The sequence below is a fragment of the Etheostoma spectabile genome, unplaced genomic scaffold (genome assembly GCF_008692095.1).
Source record: "Etheostoma spectabile isolate EspeVRDwgs_2016 unplaced genomic scaffold, UIUC_Espe_1.0 scaffold352, whole genome shotgun sequence".
Lineage (NCBI taxonomy): Eukaryota > Metazoa > Chordata > Actinopteri > Perciformes > Percidae > Etheostoma > Etheostoma spectabile.
Genome location: NW_022605591.1, coordinates 1455349 through 1473349, shown reverse-complemented (window position 1 = coordinate 1473349; position 18001 = coordinate 1455349). Strand labels below are relative to the sequence as shown.

The following is an 18001-nucleotide window of genomic DNA, read 5'->3' as shown; positions in this document are numbered from 1 at the left end:
CCCTAGAAATGTAATGTACTCTAAAGCAGCACTGAGAACACTGTTTAAAGTCTCTTAACTCTAAGTAAAACAGGGTGAACGGTCAGCTCCACATTCACAAATAAGAGATTAAATGAATGACAAGGCATCGTACGGTACATCTTACCCTGTCCCTACCCTTTCTCTTCCCTCTCCCCTGCCGTTTACCCTCTTCCACCCTCTCCCAGGCTTTCATGCAGTTTCACTGATTCAGCATTCCCATCCCTCCCTCTGTACAGGCTGTAGCTGCCTGATGCAAACTCTCACCGTCTCTCTATCACTTCTTGTCCACTGCACTGCACTGTACTACACTGTAGCGTAGGCAGGGTGTGTCCTGAGTGTGATGTGGTGCATCGATTGCTTCCTTTGGTCCCAACCAGCTGTCAGGTCCACCAAACTGTAAGCCCCTCCCAAACTCCCCATTCCTCTCTGCCCCATGTATAGGATGGTAGGTTCCAGTCTGCCTTTCAGAAAATTGGCTGAAAATAAATCTGCTGGCATGACACAGCAGTAGAGGCACCTGTGTGTGTACAGTGAAAGAAACAGCTCTTCTCGCATTGAAAATAGAGAACCAGCTGGTGATTTAAAAAGAACACAGATTTAATATTAAACTGTAATTAAAAGGAGGTTGAATGCTGAAGAAAAAGTTAGAATAGCAGGTTTATACTATTTATCATCAATACATTTATATGAGCTATTAGTCTTTCTTTTTTACTTTAACTCATAACATATTCAACCATTTGATAAAGATGTCTTACATTAGTTTTTTTAATTCTGACCAAGCTCTGTGAGGCTGTTCTTTGAGCAAAACGCTAACATACAGTACATGTGTTTAGCAGGTATAATGTTTATCATGTTCACTTTTAGACTTTAGTGTTCATGCGCTAAAGACAAAGTACAGCTGAGGCTGATGGGAATGTCCTTACTTTTGCAAGTATTTGGTCATAAACCAAAGTCTGCACCCAATTACGTGACAACCCATCCACTAGTGGAGACACTAGGGCCCCTGGGCCACAGTGGTAGACAGATTTTACCATCCACAGAGCCATAAAGCTAGGAGTAATAAATCTGTCAGTGCTGTCTATTTGACATTATGTGTAACAGAGACACCGTAATGGCATCAAGGCCTCAAACATACTGTATCTATGTCAGTAATGCAAGTCCTTGTTGTTTAACACAACGTTAACGTCAATACTGATTTAACCGTAATAAGCTAATACCGTCGTAAAATGGCCCAGCCCTGGATTTGTCAGTCCACCTTTAACTTTTACTTCATGCAGCTTTAATGCTTTGTCTTTTTTTTTCTTAACTCTGAAAAGCACTATTTTGTTTAAATTATGCTTTGATGGTAAATTTAACAATATTTGGCCCGAATCAAATAGGCAATGACATTTTTAAAGGACTTGTCATTAGCTTTAAAGTCTGTGAAAAAGCAAATTCAGTATATATTGATACAATATTAACTACTTTAAATATAAATAAATCAAGTGAACCACAAAACGGTTTCCATTAGGTTTTATTATTTTATTGACAACATATGTTGTCCCGTCTGGAGCTTCTACTGAACATGAGGACAGAAATTCCCAAAGAATCGATTTGGCAAGTCTTGAATTGTGTTAGCTAATTAATAATTAATGGAAATGTTGGAACATATGAAATTTATACAAGAGTGTAAAAAGCAATTTGTTTGACATCACAGCATTTGTTTATTACAGATTCTTTGTCTTTGTTAATACGAAGTACTGAACAATGTCACGTCTTCCCTCTCGGTTAAGTATGAAAACTCCCTTTGCTCTGAAAATGAAGACCTCTTCATTCATTGGCGAGGAACCAAAAAAATACAAGACAAAAACTACCTTACAGTTTTCAATACTATGTGAATTTCATTACATTTATAAAATCATTGTTATTTTCAATGCTTTTAAACTCTTTATTTCTTTATTCTTCATTTTTAAGTACACTTACAAACAAAATTATAAAATTCACACACGCTTGGCACACACACACGCACACACACACACTTATATCCCATTTTTTGGTGTCAAAATGTACTTGCATATGTATGAACTCTTCAGCCGATACACAAAGGTTTATTTTTACCACTGCATTTACTTTTCTTTTCTCATTTGTCTGTGTTCCTCTCAACACAAAAATCGCACCACATCTCCCATTCCATTTTTACTGCCATGTAACACAGTTACCATTCACTTATTTCATCTGCAAAATGGCTCAACCATTATTCCAATATTGTGAAAATGTAATTGTTATTGAATAAAACTGCACTAATGTGAGATTTTCTCAGCACTGGAACATGTGTTTTGCCATTCTGCAGCTATGTAGTCTTTTCCCAACTACTTCTTCAAAGTTTATAACGTTTGTACAAGAAACCAGCTACAAATTTCAGCGTCAAATCCACTCAGTGTGATGTAAAAACAAGTGAGAGCAGGTTGCTCATTTCTAAGGCAAAACTTTAGGCCTTTGAGCCACATCAACAATTTCACCATCATAATTTCCATCAGGCCTTTGTGAAGAAAAACAAATCTTCTAAGTATAAAAAATGACAGTGTGGAGGTTCAACCAGTATTTTGGGCAATCGTTACTTTTTTAAACACAGTATACTGCACAGTGGCAGTGTTGTAAAGGGATGGAAGAGCAGATATACAGTCATACACACAAGCACACTAGAACCTTCACTTTATTACATTAAGACACTAAATCAGAGATAAACAAGAAATCCTCACTTACGTCTTGAAGGCCACCAGTCAACATATTAATGAAATTATGTGAATCATAATTATATATAAATTTATATATTAACCAGGTCTTACCCTGTTTTTTTAGTGTTATTACCAAAGCACACCACGCTGTGGATGGCAATAGAACTACTGTTATCAGCATGAAACCTCTTCTGCTCCTGATCTGAAAGGCTGCACAGGCTTGAGCAGAGAGACTAAAAACATTTTTTTAAACTAATGATTTGGAAGCCCTGCCTATTTCATTTACTCCCCCTTATTCTCAGCCTGACCCAAGTCAAAGTAGCACAAACATTTTCATTCCAGTCCTCTCACACATGTTACAGCAACAAGGGGGTAGGTGTGAAGACAGGAACCAAAATGGGATGAGGGAGGCTGGAGAAAAACCCTGCTCCCCCTCTGGATCAGACAGCAGTGATCGTCCTGGAAATCTCTTAAAACAGAGTGCCACTGGAGGGAGGCCGCGGTCCAAGTTGGGGAACAAGCCGGCCTTTGCAGTAGCTGTTCACCAGGCGGCTTTGATGGATCATTCTCTTCAAGGGCAGTCAAAGCCGAGGTCAAAAGATGTCGGGACAGCCCTCCCAGCTCCCACGGTCCTTTGCTTCCCAGTAGCCTCCCTTATAGATATGTATTTGCTCACCTGTGATCCGATCCTCACAGCGCTCAAACCAAAGTGCCTGGTAGCTGTCATGAGGTGCACCTTAAAGAGAGAAAAATTGTGTTAACAAAAAAGACAAAAGAAAATAGAAGACATAAACATAAATGGAAGCATGGCATTTGGCAGTAAAGGAGTACTTGCTTTTTATGGACGGATCAGTAAGAGAGTCCTCATCAGCAGCTATTGGAAGAGAAAAGGGGGATTACAGAATTCTTTTTTTTTTTCCCTTTTAGATTTCCCCCATGCATGGTAGAGAGGTATACAGATAAAGTAAACACACACTAGACACTCACCTTCTTCTGACTGGCTGGAGGTGCGCTGGCTGGCAGCTTCCCTCTCTCTCTCGCGCCGGACGCTGCGCTGCTTCTCCTCCAGCCGCTGCTTCTCTGAGTTGGCCTCTTCCCAGCGGCCGTCCTCCATCAGGCGCTGGTCGGGCCGGCGCCGGCTGTCAGTAGGCGCCACGCCCTCCTCAAGCTCGTTTAGGGTCAGCGCCAAGGCAGTGAAGTAGTACATGGTCTCTGCTCCCTCACTGTGATGAAAGATGAAGAACAGCAGCACTGAAGTAACTTGTTGCTTGCCTCTTGCTGATTCTATTGAACTGCGTCTTAAATTGTTTGTTTTCAGCCTTTTGTAAAGCACCTGAATCATATGTATGAAAGGTGCTTTTAAAAAGAAATGTTTGTTGTTAACATTATTAAAAAAAATGCTAATTCTTTTCTTATGGAGGAAAACAAAATTAATACACATGCAGACAAGGAGATAAGTGTAAATACCACTGTGGACAGTTACGGTGCAGACCAGCACTACTCGGCTCGACGTGACTAGTCCTCATTTTTCCATAGCAGATTTAGTGCCTAATGCGTGTGTCAAGCATGGCTAGTCGTCACAGTGACGCTGCAAACTGCCATGACCTAACGCGACACACACGCACAGATTGTCAAAGCTGTGTTGTTTTTGATTCTTGACATGTGAATGTTTGCCAGAAGACAAATTTAGTTTCTAAAGAAGCTGGAGGCCGCAAAAACACACAGCTGGCTAAAGTATTTAAAAATGGCAGGTTTGTTCAGGACCCCCCGTCTGTCGCTAGCAATGATGACGCAGTGAACAGTGATTCTCTCAGATCACCAGTGGTCTGCAGGTTTTCACCTCACCTTTTGGTATCGCCTCAGCTCGCTTGGAACCTCAACGGAGGTGATAATAAAAAAAAGTACCTGTTGGCAGTTACAAGGGACTTTTTTCATAATGGAAAACCAAAACAAGCAAGTCGAGTCGAGTTGAGTCGAGTAGGTATCATGTAATCGAAAAATCCCATTAGTCATTACTCGTAGACATGGTTTGCATGGGTGGCCACCGAGGTAAATAAACTGGTAAGTGTAGGTGTAGCACTCCACCTGTTGTAGGGTTGAGAATTGTTCAGCTTAATTATTAATTTATTAATTATAATGATGGTAGTGGTTCCCAGTGTTTCATTGTGGAGGTGGGTCACTCTGAAATAAAGACCACATCTGCAGACACTATGGAAATAACTTTTCACTTTCTGCCCTATAAAAGCTCAAGGTACATAACTACACATGTTCTGGGAGTGCTGTCCCGTTGGTCAGTTCTGGAGCAATATTGCATCCAAAGTTTCAACCTTGATTAATGTTACTGTGCCTGTTACTGTCGATGTCTTGATTCTAAATGACCTGTCAGCCTTTCAGCTCTTTGGAACTCAGAAACATGATGTATTTTCTGGACTTACAGCTGCAAAGACAATGATTACAACCCGTTGGAAACCCCATTTCTAATTCTGAATATAAAAAAAATAAATTTAAAAGATAGTTAAAAAAAGAAATAAGCTTTCAAGTTTTGTGTAATATAACATTCACCGAAAAGAAGCTGATGTGCTATATTAAACAGGAAATGCCACTTTTTTAATGAGTGTGAGTTTAGTTTCTACTCGTCATCTACTTCTTAAATTAAAAACAGGAAAAAATGCATAAAGATCTGGTTCCCTTGGCACCTGAGCTAAACAATTTTAAAATTCAGCCTTTCATTAATGGAGAGTAAGAAACCAAAATATTGTGTGTTTGAACCAAAACACAGTTTGTTTTTTTAACTGATTTTTGTTGCAAACAAATGCTAAACAATCTTTTGTCTTCAATAACAAATGTATTTTGTGTTTATCTTCGGATAAACTTCCCTGCTGTCTTTTGAGCGCTTTTCAGTCCCTCATTTAATAAAGACCATGATGTCACGCGTACCTAACCATGCAGTTACAAAACTCACGGTAAAGGGTTCCTCCTCCAAACCTCTCTGGCTTTGAGGGTTTGATAGACCGTCTTCTGTTTGCCCTCGGTGCCATTCTCTCCTCCTCGGCTGCTCTGCATCACCCGGGAAAACTCCATCTTCTCATCCCACGTGCCCGACAGCACGTAGTGGGCCTTGCCGTCCTTGTCCATCACCACACCTGTAACCTAAAGAAAGGAGAGAGAGAGGGCATGGACGTGTAGTTCGGTTCTTACTTACACACATCAGTGTAGAGCTATATTATACTACAGCAGCATACAGTGGGGCTCGAAAGTTTGGGCACCCCAGGTAAAACTTTGTATTAATGTGTATAAAGAAGCCAAGATAAAAAATAAAATGACAGATTAGACATTTGTATAATATGTCACCAAAAATAAGAATTATTTCCATCATTTACACTTTCAAAATAACAGAAAACAAAAAAATGGCGTCTGCAAAAGTTTGGGCACCCTGCAGAGTTTCTAGCATGCACCGCCCCCTTTGGAAAGTTGAGACCTGACAGCGTCATGGATTGTTCTCAATCATCGTCTGGAAAGACGAAGTGATGCCAATCTTAAGGTTTCAAATGTCCAGACTCATCTGACCTTGCCCCAACAATCAACACCATGGCTTCTTCTAAGCAGTTGTCTAGAAAATTGAAACTGAAAATAGTTGACGCTCACAAAGTAGGAGAAGGCTATAAGAAGATAGCAAAGCGTTTTCAGATGCCAATATCCTCTGTTTGGAATGTAATTAAGAAATAGCCGTCATCAGGAACAGTGGAAGTTAAAGCAAGATCTGGAAGACCAAGAAAAATATCAGACAGAACAGCTCGCAGGATTGTGAGAAAAGCAAGTCCAAACCCACGTTTGACTGCACGATCCATCCAGAAAGACCTGCAGACACTGGAGTTGTGCTACACCATTCCACTATAAAGAGATACTCGTATAAATATGGTCTTCATGGAAGAGTCATCAGAAGAAAACCTCTTCTACGTTCTCACCACAAAAATCAGCGTTTGAAGTTTGCAAATGAACATATAGACAAGCCTGATCCATTGTGGAAACAAGTTCTGTGGGCCGATGACATTAAAGTAGAACTTTTGGGCCAGAATGAGCAAAGGTACGTTTGGAGAAGAAATGGCACAGAATTTATTTAAAAGAACCTCTCCAACTGTTAAACATGGGGGTGGATCCATCATGCTTTGGGATTGTATTGCAGACAATGGCACAGGGAACATTTCACAAGTAGAAGGAAAAATGGATTCAATAAAATTTCAATTTTTTTGTTTTCTGTTATTTTGAAAGAGTAAATGATGGAAATTAAATTCTAACTTTTTGTGACATATTATACGAATGTCTAATCTGTCATTTTATGCCTTTTGGAGATTTTTCCATCTTTTCTAGGCACGTTAATACAAATCTTTACCTGGGGTGCCCAAACTTTCAAGCCACACTGTATTTTTTTTTGCCACAGTACCTGAAAACATTAATACAATACCAACATAATTAACATACAGAGAGAAATCTGTCAAGGCTCTTTGCATTTTTCTCACCTTCCTGGCCACATCTCTGGAAAAGTAGCTGTAAGGAGCAAACTTCAGGTGGCAGCGGTCCCCGGTGGTGTGGTTCACCACGTCTATCTCTCCTGACTGGCAGAGAGAAAGAGTTTTAAAGAAATTGCTGAGACTGTGGAGATATTTAAATTTTTTTAAAATATAAAAGTATAAAGCTCAATTTAGGGTTGGCAGTATGAGGATATAACGCACTGTGGACAGACACATGGAAGTCAGGAATCTCTTTCAAAGGACTTTACTCTATTCATCACCTCCGCAAACAATAGGTGTAGGGAAATGCAAAGCAGTTTGCTTGTAAGATTGCACAGACTAGTGTGGTATCAGAGAATAAAGCATTTTAAATATATGAATATTAAAATGCTCACATGTATACTGGGCCAGTGTGTCGGTGGGCTGTGCAATTCTTCAGTTTGTGTAAATATCTACACGTCACAATTTTAACTCTGGCAGTCTCACCTGATCGATCCATAATTTTCCTACAATGATGTTGTGCACTGTGGTGGTCACTTTCTTCCATGTGTAGTGATTGTTGCCCTTTTCAAAGATTGCGTGAATTGTGCCTGCGATGAAAGAGAGAATGCAGACAGCACAAGCAAGTAAGGTTCATGTTACCAAACAAGCTACTGTTACATATTCAATAGTATCCGAATGTTAACGTTCCTTTGAGAAAAGGTGTGCCTGCTACATTCCCCAAACTCATATGATCATCAAAGAACACCGTAGTCATCAACATCATCATGTTTGTTCCGAAAAGTATTTGTGTTACACCCTCAATCTACATCATGATGAGACCGCAAGTAATGCTTTGAAAGTTTTGAACTGCACCGCCTCTTACCTAAAGGCATAATGGAGAGGTATTTTCCCCTGAACTTGCTGGCAACAGTTATTTCTTGTCTCAAGGTCCAGCCGCGATCAGAGATTGCATGATGCGCTGCTGCAGGGGGGTGGTGACTCACCTGAGAAAAAGGTAAAGACGTGAAGCGTACAATTTGTGTTTAAAAAAGAACACAAGAGGCGTTGCAATGTGGTCCTTGAGTGGTATTGCCTTGTAGGTTTAGATTCTTCATAAAGGTTACAATTCACATATAGCGTCATATAGACACATACAGTACATACTGACAGACCTGTTAAGCATGAAGAAAAAAAACTGTTGTTATAGTGCAGAGCTTAAAAAATCCCATTGTATGCTCAAGTACGCACAAAAGTCAGAATGCTCAAATCCATTTATAGTACTCCTCTACAATAGGATTTAATAGTTTCTCACACTTCTACACCCAGTCCTATTTAAAGCCTTTGTGACTATATGCATTCTGTTTCTTGTAATCACCTTCTACAAATAATTTCTTGTCTCTGCTTTAAACATCCTTTATTTTTTCCCCACATTGTGCTTTAGAAAAAAGAAAAATGGATGTTGCTTTTTGTGCAATTTTTTACAAGTACAAAGAATATACTTTCTTTGACTTACAGTATTTTTAAGTAAGCTTTGCCACGACCACAATTGTTCTTAAAAAAAGAGTGTGAAGTGCTGCCACATAAAAATAGCTGGAGCTATGCTATGCAACAGTTGTAATGGTTTTATTCAGCATTAACAGCTGTGTTTTTTAAAGATTTTCTTTGGGCATTTTTAGGCATTTATTGACAGGACAGTTGAGTACATGAAAGGGGAGAGAGAGAGGGACTGACATACAGCAAAGGGCCGCAGGTCAGAGTCAAACCCAAGCCCCCTGCGTCGAGGAGTAAACCTCTATTTATGGGCGCCCATTCTACCAACTGAGTACCCAATAGCTGTTTAACCTTTGTGTTGTCTTCCCATCAACCACAAAAACAATTTTTTTTTGTCACTTTTTCAATGTTGTGGGGGTTTTTTCAAAGTTATTTGATGTTTGTAATGTTGACATTTTCAGCACTTATTTTGAAGGCCCATTCTTTTATGATAAAAAAACTGAAAACAGGTCAAATTTGACCCGAGGACAACATGAAGGTTAACCACCACAACTCTTTTGACCCTCAGTTATGATAAACATGTTCATCTATTACTGATTTGATTAGATAACACCCATGACTGCTACTTCTCTGGAACATGTTTATCCCCAAATACATGAGGACAAGGAAAAAAAAAGACTTGGTTCAGTTTCACTTCCCTGTTGGAAGGCTTCTATTTCTGTTTGTTTCTTCTTGTCTCACCTGTTCGCAGAGGGAGCGATAGCCGCTCTCTCTCCGGCGGTCTAGCTCATACGTCTCTCCCAGCAGAGGGTTGAAGGGCTTGCCTGTGCGGTAGACGGTGGTCGAGTAGGAGGACACGGAGAAGGCTGCCACGTAGCACATTTGCTCCAGCGAACTCTGGCACTTGGAGGCCTTATCCAGCAGCTCGTGGTACTCGAGGTCCTCCGACAATCGCTGCAGCATGGAAATGGGCTCGTTGAAGTTTACCTAGAGACCAGAATGATTCAGATGTGTGATCATTTAAAGTGCCAAATAACATTTAGTTTGAACAGTAAATTTCTATTACCATGGTGTTTCTAAGCTTGGCCTACAGATTTTACAAAATAACAATGAACTAACACATTTAAATATAGGGCATGTACTTATATTATATAATACATTATATATACTATATTATAGCCCTACCAATACTGGATTTTTGACGCTAAAAGTAAGTTTTTAAAAACATTTACACATTACGTAAACCCTAAGTATCTTGATAAGGATCTTTTTTTTGTCACCAATAAGATAATGAGCAACTGATAGAGTACAGGCAAAAAGTTAGAACACACCTTCTCATTCAATGCGTTTCCTTTATTTTCATGACACTGTAGATTATCACTAAAGGCATCAAAGCTATGAATGAACACATGTGGAACTATGTAGTTAACAAACAAGTGTGAAATAACTGAATATGTCTTATATTCTAGTTTCTTCAAAGTAGCCACCCTTTGCTTTGATTACTGTTTTGCACACTCTTGGCATTCTCTTGATGAGCTTCAAGAGGTAGTCACCTGAAATGGTTTCCCAACCGTCTTGAAGGAGTTCCCAGAGATGCTCAGCCCTTGTTGGCCCTTTTGCCTTCACTCTGCGGTCCAGCTCACCCCAAACCATCTCAATTGGGTTCAGGCCCAGTGACTATGGAGGCGCAGCACTCCATCACTCTCTTTCTTGGTCAAATAGCCCTTACACAGCCTGGAGGTGTGTTTGGGGTCATTGTCCTGTTGAAAAATAAATGATGGTCCAACTAAACGCAAACCGGATGGGATGTTGCATGTTGCTGCAGGATGCTGTGGTAGCCATGCTGGTTCAGTATGCATTCAATTTTGAATAAATCCCAGCAGTATCACCAGCAAACCCCCCCCCACACTATTACACCTGCTCCTCCATGCTTCCCAGTGGGAACCAGGCATGTAGAATCCATCCGGTCACCTTTTCTCCGTCGCACAAAGACACGGCGGTTGGAACCAAAGATCTCAAACTTGGACTCATCAGACCAAAGCACAGCTTTCCACTGGTCTAATGTCCATTCCTTGTGTTCCTTTTGCCCAAACAAATCTCTTCTGCTTTTTGCCTCTTCTTAGCAGTGGTTTCCTAGCTGCTATTTGACCATGAAGGCAGAATTCGAGCAGTCTCCTCTTAAATCTTAATTTTCCGGACCGAGTGACCTTCATTTTTTAAAGTTATGATGGCCACTTGTTTCTCTTTACTCAGCTGACTGGTTCTTGCCATAATATGAATTCTAACAGATGTCCAATAGGGCTGACTTCTGCACAACACAACTGATGATACCAACGCAATTAATAAGGCAAGAATTTCTACAAATTAACCCTGACAAGGCACACCTGTGAAGTGAAAACCATTTAAGGTGACTGACTCATGAAGCTCATTGAGAGAACACCAAGGGTTTGCAGCACTATCAAAAAAGCAAAGGGTGGCTACTTTAAAGAAACTAGAAATAAGACATGTTTCCAGTTATTTTACACTTTTTTGTTAAGTACATTATTCCACATGTGTTCTTTCATAGTTTTGATAATTTACAATGTAAATAGTCATGAAAATAAAGGAAACGCATTGAATGAGAAGGTGTGTTCAAACTTTTGGCCTGTACTGTATATTGGCCTGGCAAATTTATCGACCTTGGTATTATAGTAAGAAAGTACTGTTTGTATAATGAGTATATTGTATTATTGTATATTATATATATCAGCATGTCATTACGTCTTCTGTAACATACTAGACGCGCAGCTGTCCTTGTCATGATTTGGGGCAGGCCAGGACAATTATGATAATATGTTCTGTTAAAGGCAGGGTTGGTAATTTTGAAAAGACAGCAAGATTTGAATATAGCCTCTCCCATACAAAGAAGTGTAAAAGCATCGCTGAATCGCTTCTTAAAAACAGAGCAGAGAAAGGACCGCACTGCATGCCTCATGTAAGCAGACACCCAATATTATCATACCAAATGTTTAAGACCAACATGCCTCCTGTTGACGAAGCTGTGACGAAGACCCGCATAAAGCTTGTTTATGCTGTGTTGAGTGAAATGGGCTGATGTAGGCATATGCACAATGGAGCAGATTAGTATGAAAAGAACTACGGATATAAACCTACAGCCTATCCCTAACTCTCTGTCTCGACCTTTATGAATGTTTTCTTAAACCAGTCACACACAACAGACAACAAAACTTGTTGGAACTGGTTACCAATTAAACATCGCAATAGAATGACTAAAGACTCATACAGAATGTTGTTGAGCCAGTATTGCAGACATAACAAACAGTTTTTGGGTGGAACCCACGTCACAGCAGCATTTTGGTGCAGGGAGTCTTTGATTTATCAAAGCGTCCTTGTCAAGAAGAAGTTATCTTTTATGCTGGCCAAGCCGACACATTTCTTGAAAGGCAAACTCACAGGCATTGGAATCTTGGACAGCTCTTTGCCAATACAGTTCTTCATTATACTCCACAGGTTGAGAGAGTAGTTTGGCTTGTCTGGAATGCGTGTCCGCCTCTTTTTCAGGGGTATCAAGTCCTGAGAGAGAGACTCCTGGTTCATCACGAGAGGCTCCTCATTTAGCTAAAAGGAAGACAGTTATGTCAATAAAGACCATAAAGGCTTCTGGAAATAGTAACGCTTTAAAAACAGGTTTATGGTTTGATAAAACGTGTTTCTGATCTAATTTATTATGACTGTAGCACAATCACACCATTAATTTTAAACAATCTGCCAGCCTGCTGCAGCTTTGCAATAATACTGCACATTTTTATTTATGATAATAAATGATGGTAAACAATATATTAAGGGTTTTAGCTGAAAAACAGTAAAACTGTCTTTGAACAGAATGAAACATACCGACTGATCATCAGGACACATTTCACTGTTGAAACCGCTGATATTACTGCTTGACCTTCTGTAAAGAAATTTAAAAAAAAAAATGAAACAAAGAGGCACTGTCAGTGTTTGGAAGGTTTCTGGTAAAACAAACCGTCAGCTTACAAGGAAATAATTACACCAACACAATCCAAAACAACACAATCAATTAGTGATTTCAGAAAAAAGGGCAGTGTGTTGTCTCCCGGAACAAGGAACTGAATTAAATAAATACATTTCCAAAGCAGTAACAATCAATGGAGGAATTTACAATGTTAAAAGATTTCAAGACCAAGATCTTCATTTATTGTTGCATACTTCTGCACGAGCAGTAAATGGTTTATGGGGTAAATGAGTGTGCACTGACTTGTGAAAATGGGGATCTGCAGGTACAGTGATAAACTCAGGAGCCTCTTCCACGGCATCAAAGAACTCATTGTCGTCGTCCTCGTCGCTGGCCTCACCTTTTCCTGGCCCAGCAGAACCTTAACAAAAAAACAGTTCACTTGGTGTAATGTAGACACTGGAAACCGATTCACAGTTATAATTTACCATTTTAAACTTTAAACCTTTTCATCACAAGCATTTTCTCTTAAACATGAATACCGTGGAAACACAGCCCTATTGCTGACAACAATTGTCAGGCAAACTACTATGGAAGCCCTGATCATTTGAAATTTCAATATATAAATGCTGTATATTTGGGCAACATGCCTTTTTAGGCATTTAGGAGATTCTCACAACTATACAGAATAGAAGATATTGAAGTAAAAAGGATAAGAGTTTGCAGAGTGCAAAGGGAGAAAAGGGGGGGTAAGTGGACAGAAGAATGAGTTGAGAAATAACTGACCAAATACTAACATGGGAAATGGTAAGAGTCACATCTTACTTTTATTGTCTTCAGTAGCATTAGCCTGTGCAGCCCCTCTGAATGCTCGCTCCAGGTTGTTGTGCTGCTTGGCCAGCTGCTCTAAAGTCTCCTCCAGCCTTACCCGCTGGTCCCGCTCTGCTTGAAGGGCCTTCTGCCATCGCTTGCTGTGAGCCTGAGCCAGAGCAAGGAAGTCTCGGCACGCCTGAGGGACAAAACATCAAGCAGGGTCAAACAAGAACTACTGAAACCCAAGAGCCAATCAATATGAGACATTTCGACCAGTTAATTTGGCCTGCACACAAGTACAGACTGCATGGAGTATAGAGTTAGAAGACTCCCATTTACACATTATACATGAACAACAAAGCAGAAATACTGAGAGGAGGCAACACCTACGTTAATCATGGCATTAGAGGTGATGCGGAACAGTGTGGCCCTCTCGGTCACCTGACGAACCTTATCGCCTGCCTCTCCAGTCAGACGCAAACTGTCCAGTTCTGATAAAGACCTTGAAATAATGATCAATACGTACAACATGAATAAACAGTTGCGACAGTAAATCATCAACTCACAGTGTAAAATAATGGAATAAATAATGAGTTAATATTGGGTAAAATACTGGTAACAATGGGTTTATTATTATAACTCATACGGTTTTGTCTGTCAATTGCCGTAATTCTTTATCTACTTGCTTTTTTGCAAATAGTCCAAACTACACTTAAACTCAGCCTGTAAATGTCAGAGCAAAAGTAGCATGCAACAGTGATTTATTATATGTATTCTGGATATGAGGACATTACTTCACGAAAGATTTTGAGTGAACATGAATATGTGCATGTTTTAGTCTTGTGTGTGATGAAAGAGACATGAGAAACTTTACGTACGTAAGCAAAAAGTGAAGCAAAAACAGAGCAATAGATTGTTAAAGCCTGACCTCTGGAGGGCAGAGCCATGCTTAGAAATTAGGTCATTGCATGTGCTCAGATCCTCCACCTTGCTGCCTAGCGTTCTGAGAGCAGACTGAACTTCTGAATTCTGTGACCCGCCACCTTGTCCGGGTGCCACCGGTGGGGATGATGTGGAAAAGTCATCCCCCGAGTCATCTGTTAATAATCAAAGCAACAGGAAAGCAAAAAACATCAGATTAAAAATTTTTTAAAAAGCTTTCACAAAGCCATTCCATGTCTGCCACTCGCATTGCACTCTCTTATGTTTTAAGAGCAAGACAACTGAATACTGTTTTTTTTAATCTGGCCGTCTGTTTGTATGTTTTACCTGACTCTGCTTGCATGCAGGCGGCTTTAGCTTTTGCCAGTTCTAGGGCAGTGATCCAGCGCTGCCGTTCCACTTCACAGCTGGCCTTCAGGTGGTAGGTCTGCGCCCCGCCATTGGAGATGACAAAGTTGCAGGCGTCATCCACAGTGATAGTTGCTGTAGCCAAGTTGATTGTGCCTCGACACGTGTGGCCCATTTCTGCCTGGGTCCTAATAATCACAGGTGTTTGATTTGACATTTTGGAAAATATTTAACTGAACAGAAAAAAAAAAACCACATGTGTAAAGTTTATGTTCTGCGATTACAATATTAGAACTAGGCTTTAATCTGTGAAGGAAATTCAACTAAAACAGGAAAGAAATATTGATAAGGTGGGGTTCATTGTTTGATTGTTCCATACTTAATCGAGAGCTAGTTGGATGACATTAAACAGTAGTTACGCCAGATCAAGGCTAAGGGATTTCTCTGGTGACGTGATATATATATTATATATTCTTCCTTAATTTTTAGGATTCTTACAGGATTGCTTACCTGTAGTATGATAACAGCCCATTGCTCAGGACAAACCACCTCCGCTGATAACCCTTGATGTAATTTGTCCACTTGAACACCCATCCTTTGTATGTGTCACCAGCAGGTGTGGGGGTCTTGGGCTCCGACATCACAGCCCCCAAAGTCAAGGGACAGATTTGCAGAACCTTAAAAGGAAAACTAAAGTTCAAAATCTTAGAATTTACATAACAAGGCTTGTGCTCTCATGTAGGGCTGAACTGATTAAACAATTAGTAGGTCGCCACAAAATTACCCAGCAATTACTTTGTTAACTGGTTTGATGTTTAAATCACTCTTAAGGAAACAATAAAACAATTTCCACAAATACACTTCTCTGAGCTCCTCAAAGGAGAATATTTGCTGGGTTTATTTGGTGATATTAAAAGTTTTATTTTTGAATTTTGGACTTTGGGACATACAAGGCAAGACAATTCCTCATCTTGGGCTTTGGTAAATTGCAACAGGCATTTTAACCTATTTTCTGACATTTTGAGGCTGAAATTATTAAATGGGAGAATAATTATTAGAATCATTAATAATGTCAGTCAGAACCTTATATTCATACTAAACCCAACATTTTAAACTATAATACTTTGCTTTGGGGGTTAATACTGATTGTTCAGTGTGGTTTGACAGGTCAAAAACTAACTATGGAATCAATACAGATTCACTGCTGACACACTGTACTAACAAATGTAGTGTTCAAGATGGAATTGGAGGTGCATAACAGAAGGACTAATTTGTGATTAAACCACCTTAGTGTGATTCTGTCTTCTTAATTTGCCATTGTTCATTCCCTTCAACATTGGAACGAGCCAGGGGAGATGAGGCCCACAGAATCAGAGAAACCAAGATATATATTCTTTATTTATACTTTAAACATTTTATTGATCCCCAGTTGGGAATATATTATTACTATTATTATTATTAACGTTCTTGACTGCAGCAGTTCTTCTTTTTTGTTAACATCTTTTTTATAAACAAGAAGGTAAAACAGAGAGAACTAATAAAATAAATAAAAACCGTAAAAAAGCATGACAAATAAAAATACAGTAAAAGCAATAAAACCAATAATTCAAATAAAGAGAAAAAGTAAAATATAAAGACGTCATCAGATGAAAGCAGGTCTACAAATATAGGAATAAAAAGTATGTAAAGGATACTATAAGAAAATAACAAATATGTACAATATAACGGTTTTATTAATGGCAAGAATGAAGGCTATACAGTTTAGTGCTGGGAGTGAAAAACACTGGTAGGGGGATGTGCAAAGGTTCACAGAATGTATAATATGTGCAATGGTCAGGGGTAATAGTCCAGCATGTGTGCTAATGTAACGTGTCACTGTAACGTGTAGTGACTGAGGGTGGGGGGTTACGACTGTTTAGCTCTGTTGTTATACTGACCTCTGGATATCCTATTATTGCCTATAATAGCACTTTGTCAACTGTTTTTTAAGTTGCTATATAAATTAAGTAAATATGATTATTAATTACCTATAAACTGAATAGTATCAATTGACACATTCCAGGATTTTAAAAACTGTGATTGTAATGACTCGATCAGGGAAATCTGACAGTTGTACAATACTTGCAACAATGACAACAATAAAAAAATACAATTTATCAAACTCCTAACATATTGATGAGTTTGACACCAGAAGCTAACCGACGTTAGCTCAAGTTAGGCTACTGGGAGGCACGGTAACACCAGCCTATTGCTAGAACAGGAGCTAAAGTAAAGAAAAACACAAATTTCACGTTTGCCCGAAGTTTACCAGCTGACATGGACATCTTTACAATAACGTTATGGTACAAGCAATACAACGTAACTTTGCGCTAATCAATCATTAGCTAAACAGTATGCTTTCAAACTTGCTAATGGCTAAATGTTTACCTTGACGTGTCCGAAATGTGAGATCAGGCAACCAGACACCCAGTGAAGTCACTGCTAACTTTGACACCCATACGCTACTGTAACTAGCTAGCTGAAGAGGATAACTAGCTAACTGACCAACACGGGCAGCTAGCTAATGAAAAAAACAGCTCAACCGAAGACAATAACAGCAGTGTGATTGTAAAATGAAGTGACGCCAACGAGTTTCATCAGTATCACTAAATACTCGTGTTTTAAATGTTCATTCGACAGCTGCGTGCACCGAGAAGAATCTAAAGCTAAGCTAGCTAGCTACGTCTAATTAGCCTAACGTTAGCTTGGTTACACCCGGTGCAACATAGAGATGGTCTCGTCTAGAAACACACAGCTAGGCAGTAGTGTGTTTTCGACGTATGGCCGGACAAAACCGTCATTTTTTGCCTTCAAAGTAATAATACATTGTGTCAGTGTTTGGTACTAAATTCAAAATGTTCGTCTTAGTCAGCGCAACAGCCATCGAAATATACATGCTGTACAATATATACATCAATTTTCGTGTTCTGTTATAGCCATTAATCAGTAAATTAACTGACAGGAAACTGTTGTAGAGTAGTGCACTCTCATTTTTATTCTAAGACTAAGAATGTGTTTTATTTTGAAAGATACAATCCAAAATCAACTTGATTGTAGCTTGCTACCTTGACACATTCAGTTCATTCTTCAGATCGGGCTGGGTTTCCCAATCTACTAGCTAGTAGCTAGCAACATTTAACAGCAAAAATGCGTATTTTGAAAACGGT

The 18001-nt window shown here is 39.4% G+C and overlaps 2 protein-coding genes across 3 annotated transcripts in view; both read right to left on the bottom strand.

Annotated features, from left to right (window-relative positions):
• LOC116686330 (N-acyl-aromatic-L-amino acid amidohydrolase (carboxylate-forming) B) overlaps nucleotides 1-377 on the bottom strand; it is a 4908-nt gene extending 4531 nt beyond the window's left edge. The window contains exon 1 of the mRNA XM_032511317.1: nucleotides 286-377. The gene's annotated coding sequence lies outside the window, so the exon portion shown is untranslated. The remainder of the gene's footprint in view (nucleotides 1-285) is intronic.
• Nucleotides 378-1811: 1434 nt separating this feature from the next.
• LOC116686329 (oxysterol-binding protein 1) lies at nucleotides 1812-17585 on the bottom strand. Of its 2 annotated transcripts, XM_032511314.1 has the most exons (17): nucleotides 17223-17584; nucleotides 15306-15472; nucleotides 14775-14983; nucleotides 14434-14602; nucleotides 13896-14007; nucleotides 13518-13701; nucleotides 12996-13113; nucleotides 12611-12668; nucleotides 12170-12334; nucleotides 9458-9703; nucleotides 8109-8229; nucleotides 7730-7833; nucleotides 7253-7348; nucleotides 5698-5885; nucleotides 3723-3958; nucleotides 3571-3609; nucleotides 1812-3471 (listed from the first exon to the last, which is right to left on the bottom strand). In XM_032511314.1, the coding sequence occupies exons 2-17, from the start codon at nucleotides 15434-15436 to the stop codon at nucleotides 3329-3331; spliced, it is 2319 nt and encodes a 772-aa protein (XP_032367205.1). In that variant the 5' UTR covers nucleotides 15437-15472; nucleotides 17223-17584; the 3' UTR covers nucleotides 1812-3328. The 2 variants fall into 2 exon arrangements, with proteins under 2 accessions (XP_032367205.1, XP_032367206.1); XM_032511315.1 differs by lacking the exon at nucleotides 3571-3609 and having other exon boundaries at nucleotides 17223-17585.
• Nucleotides 17586-18001: the final 416 nt, after the last annotated feature.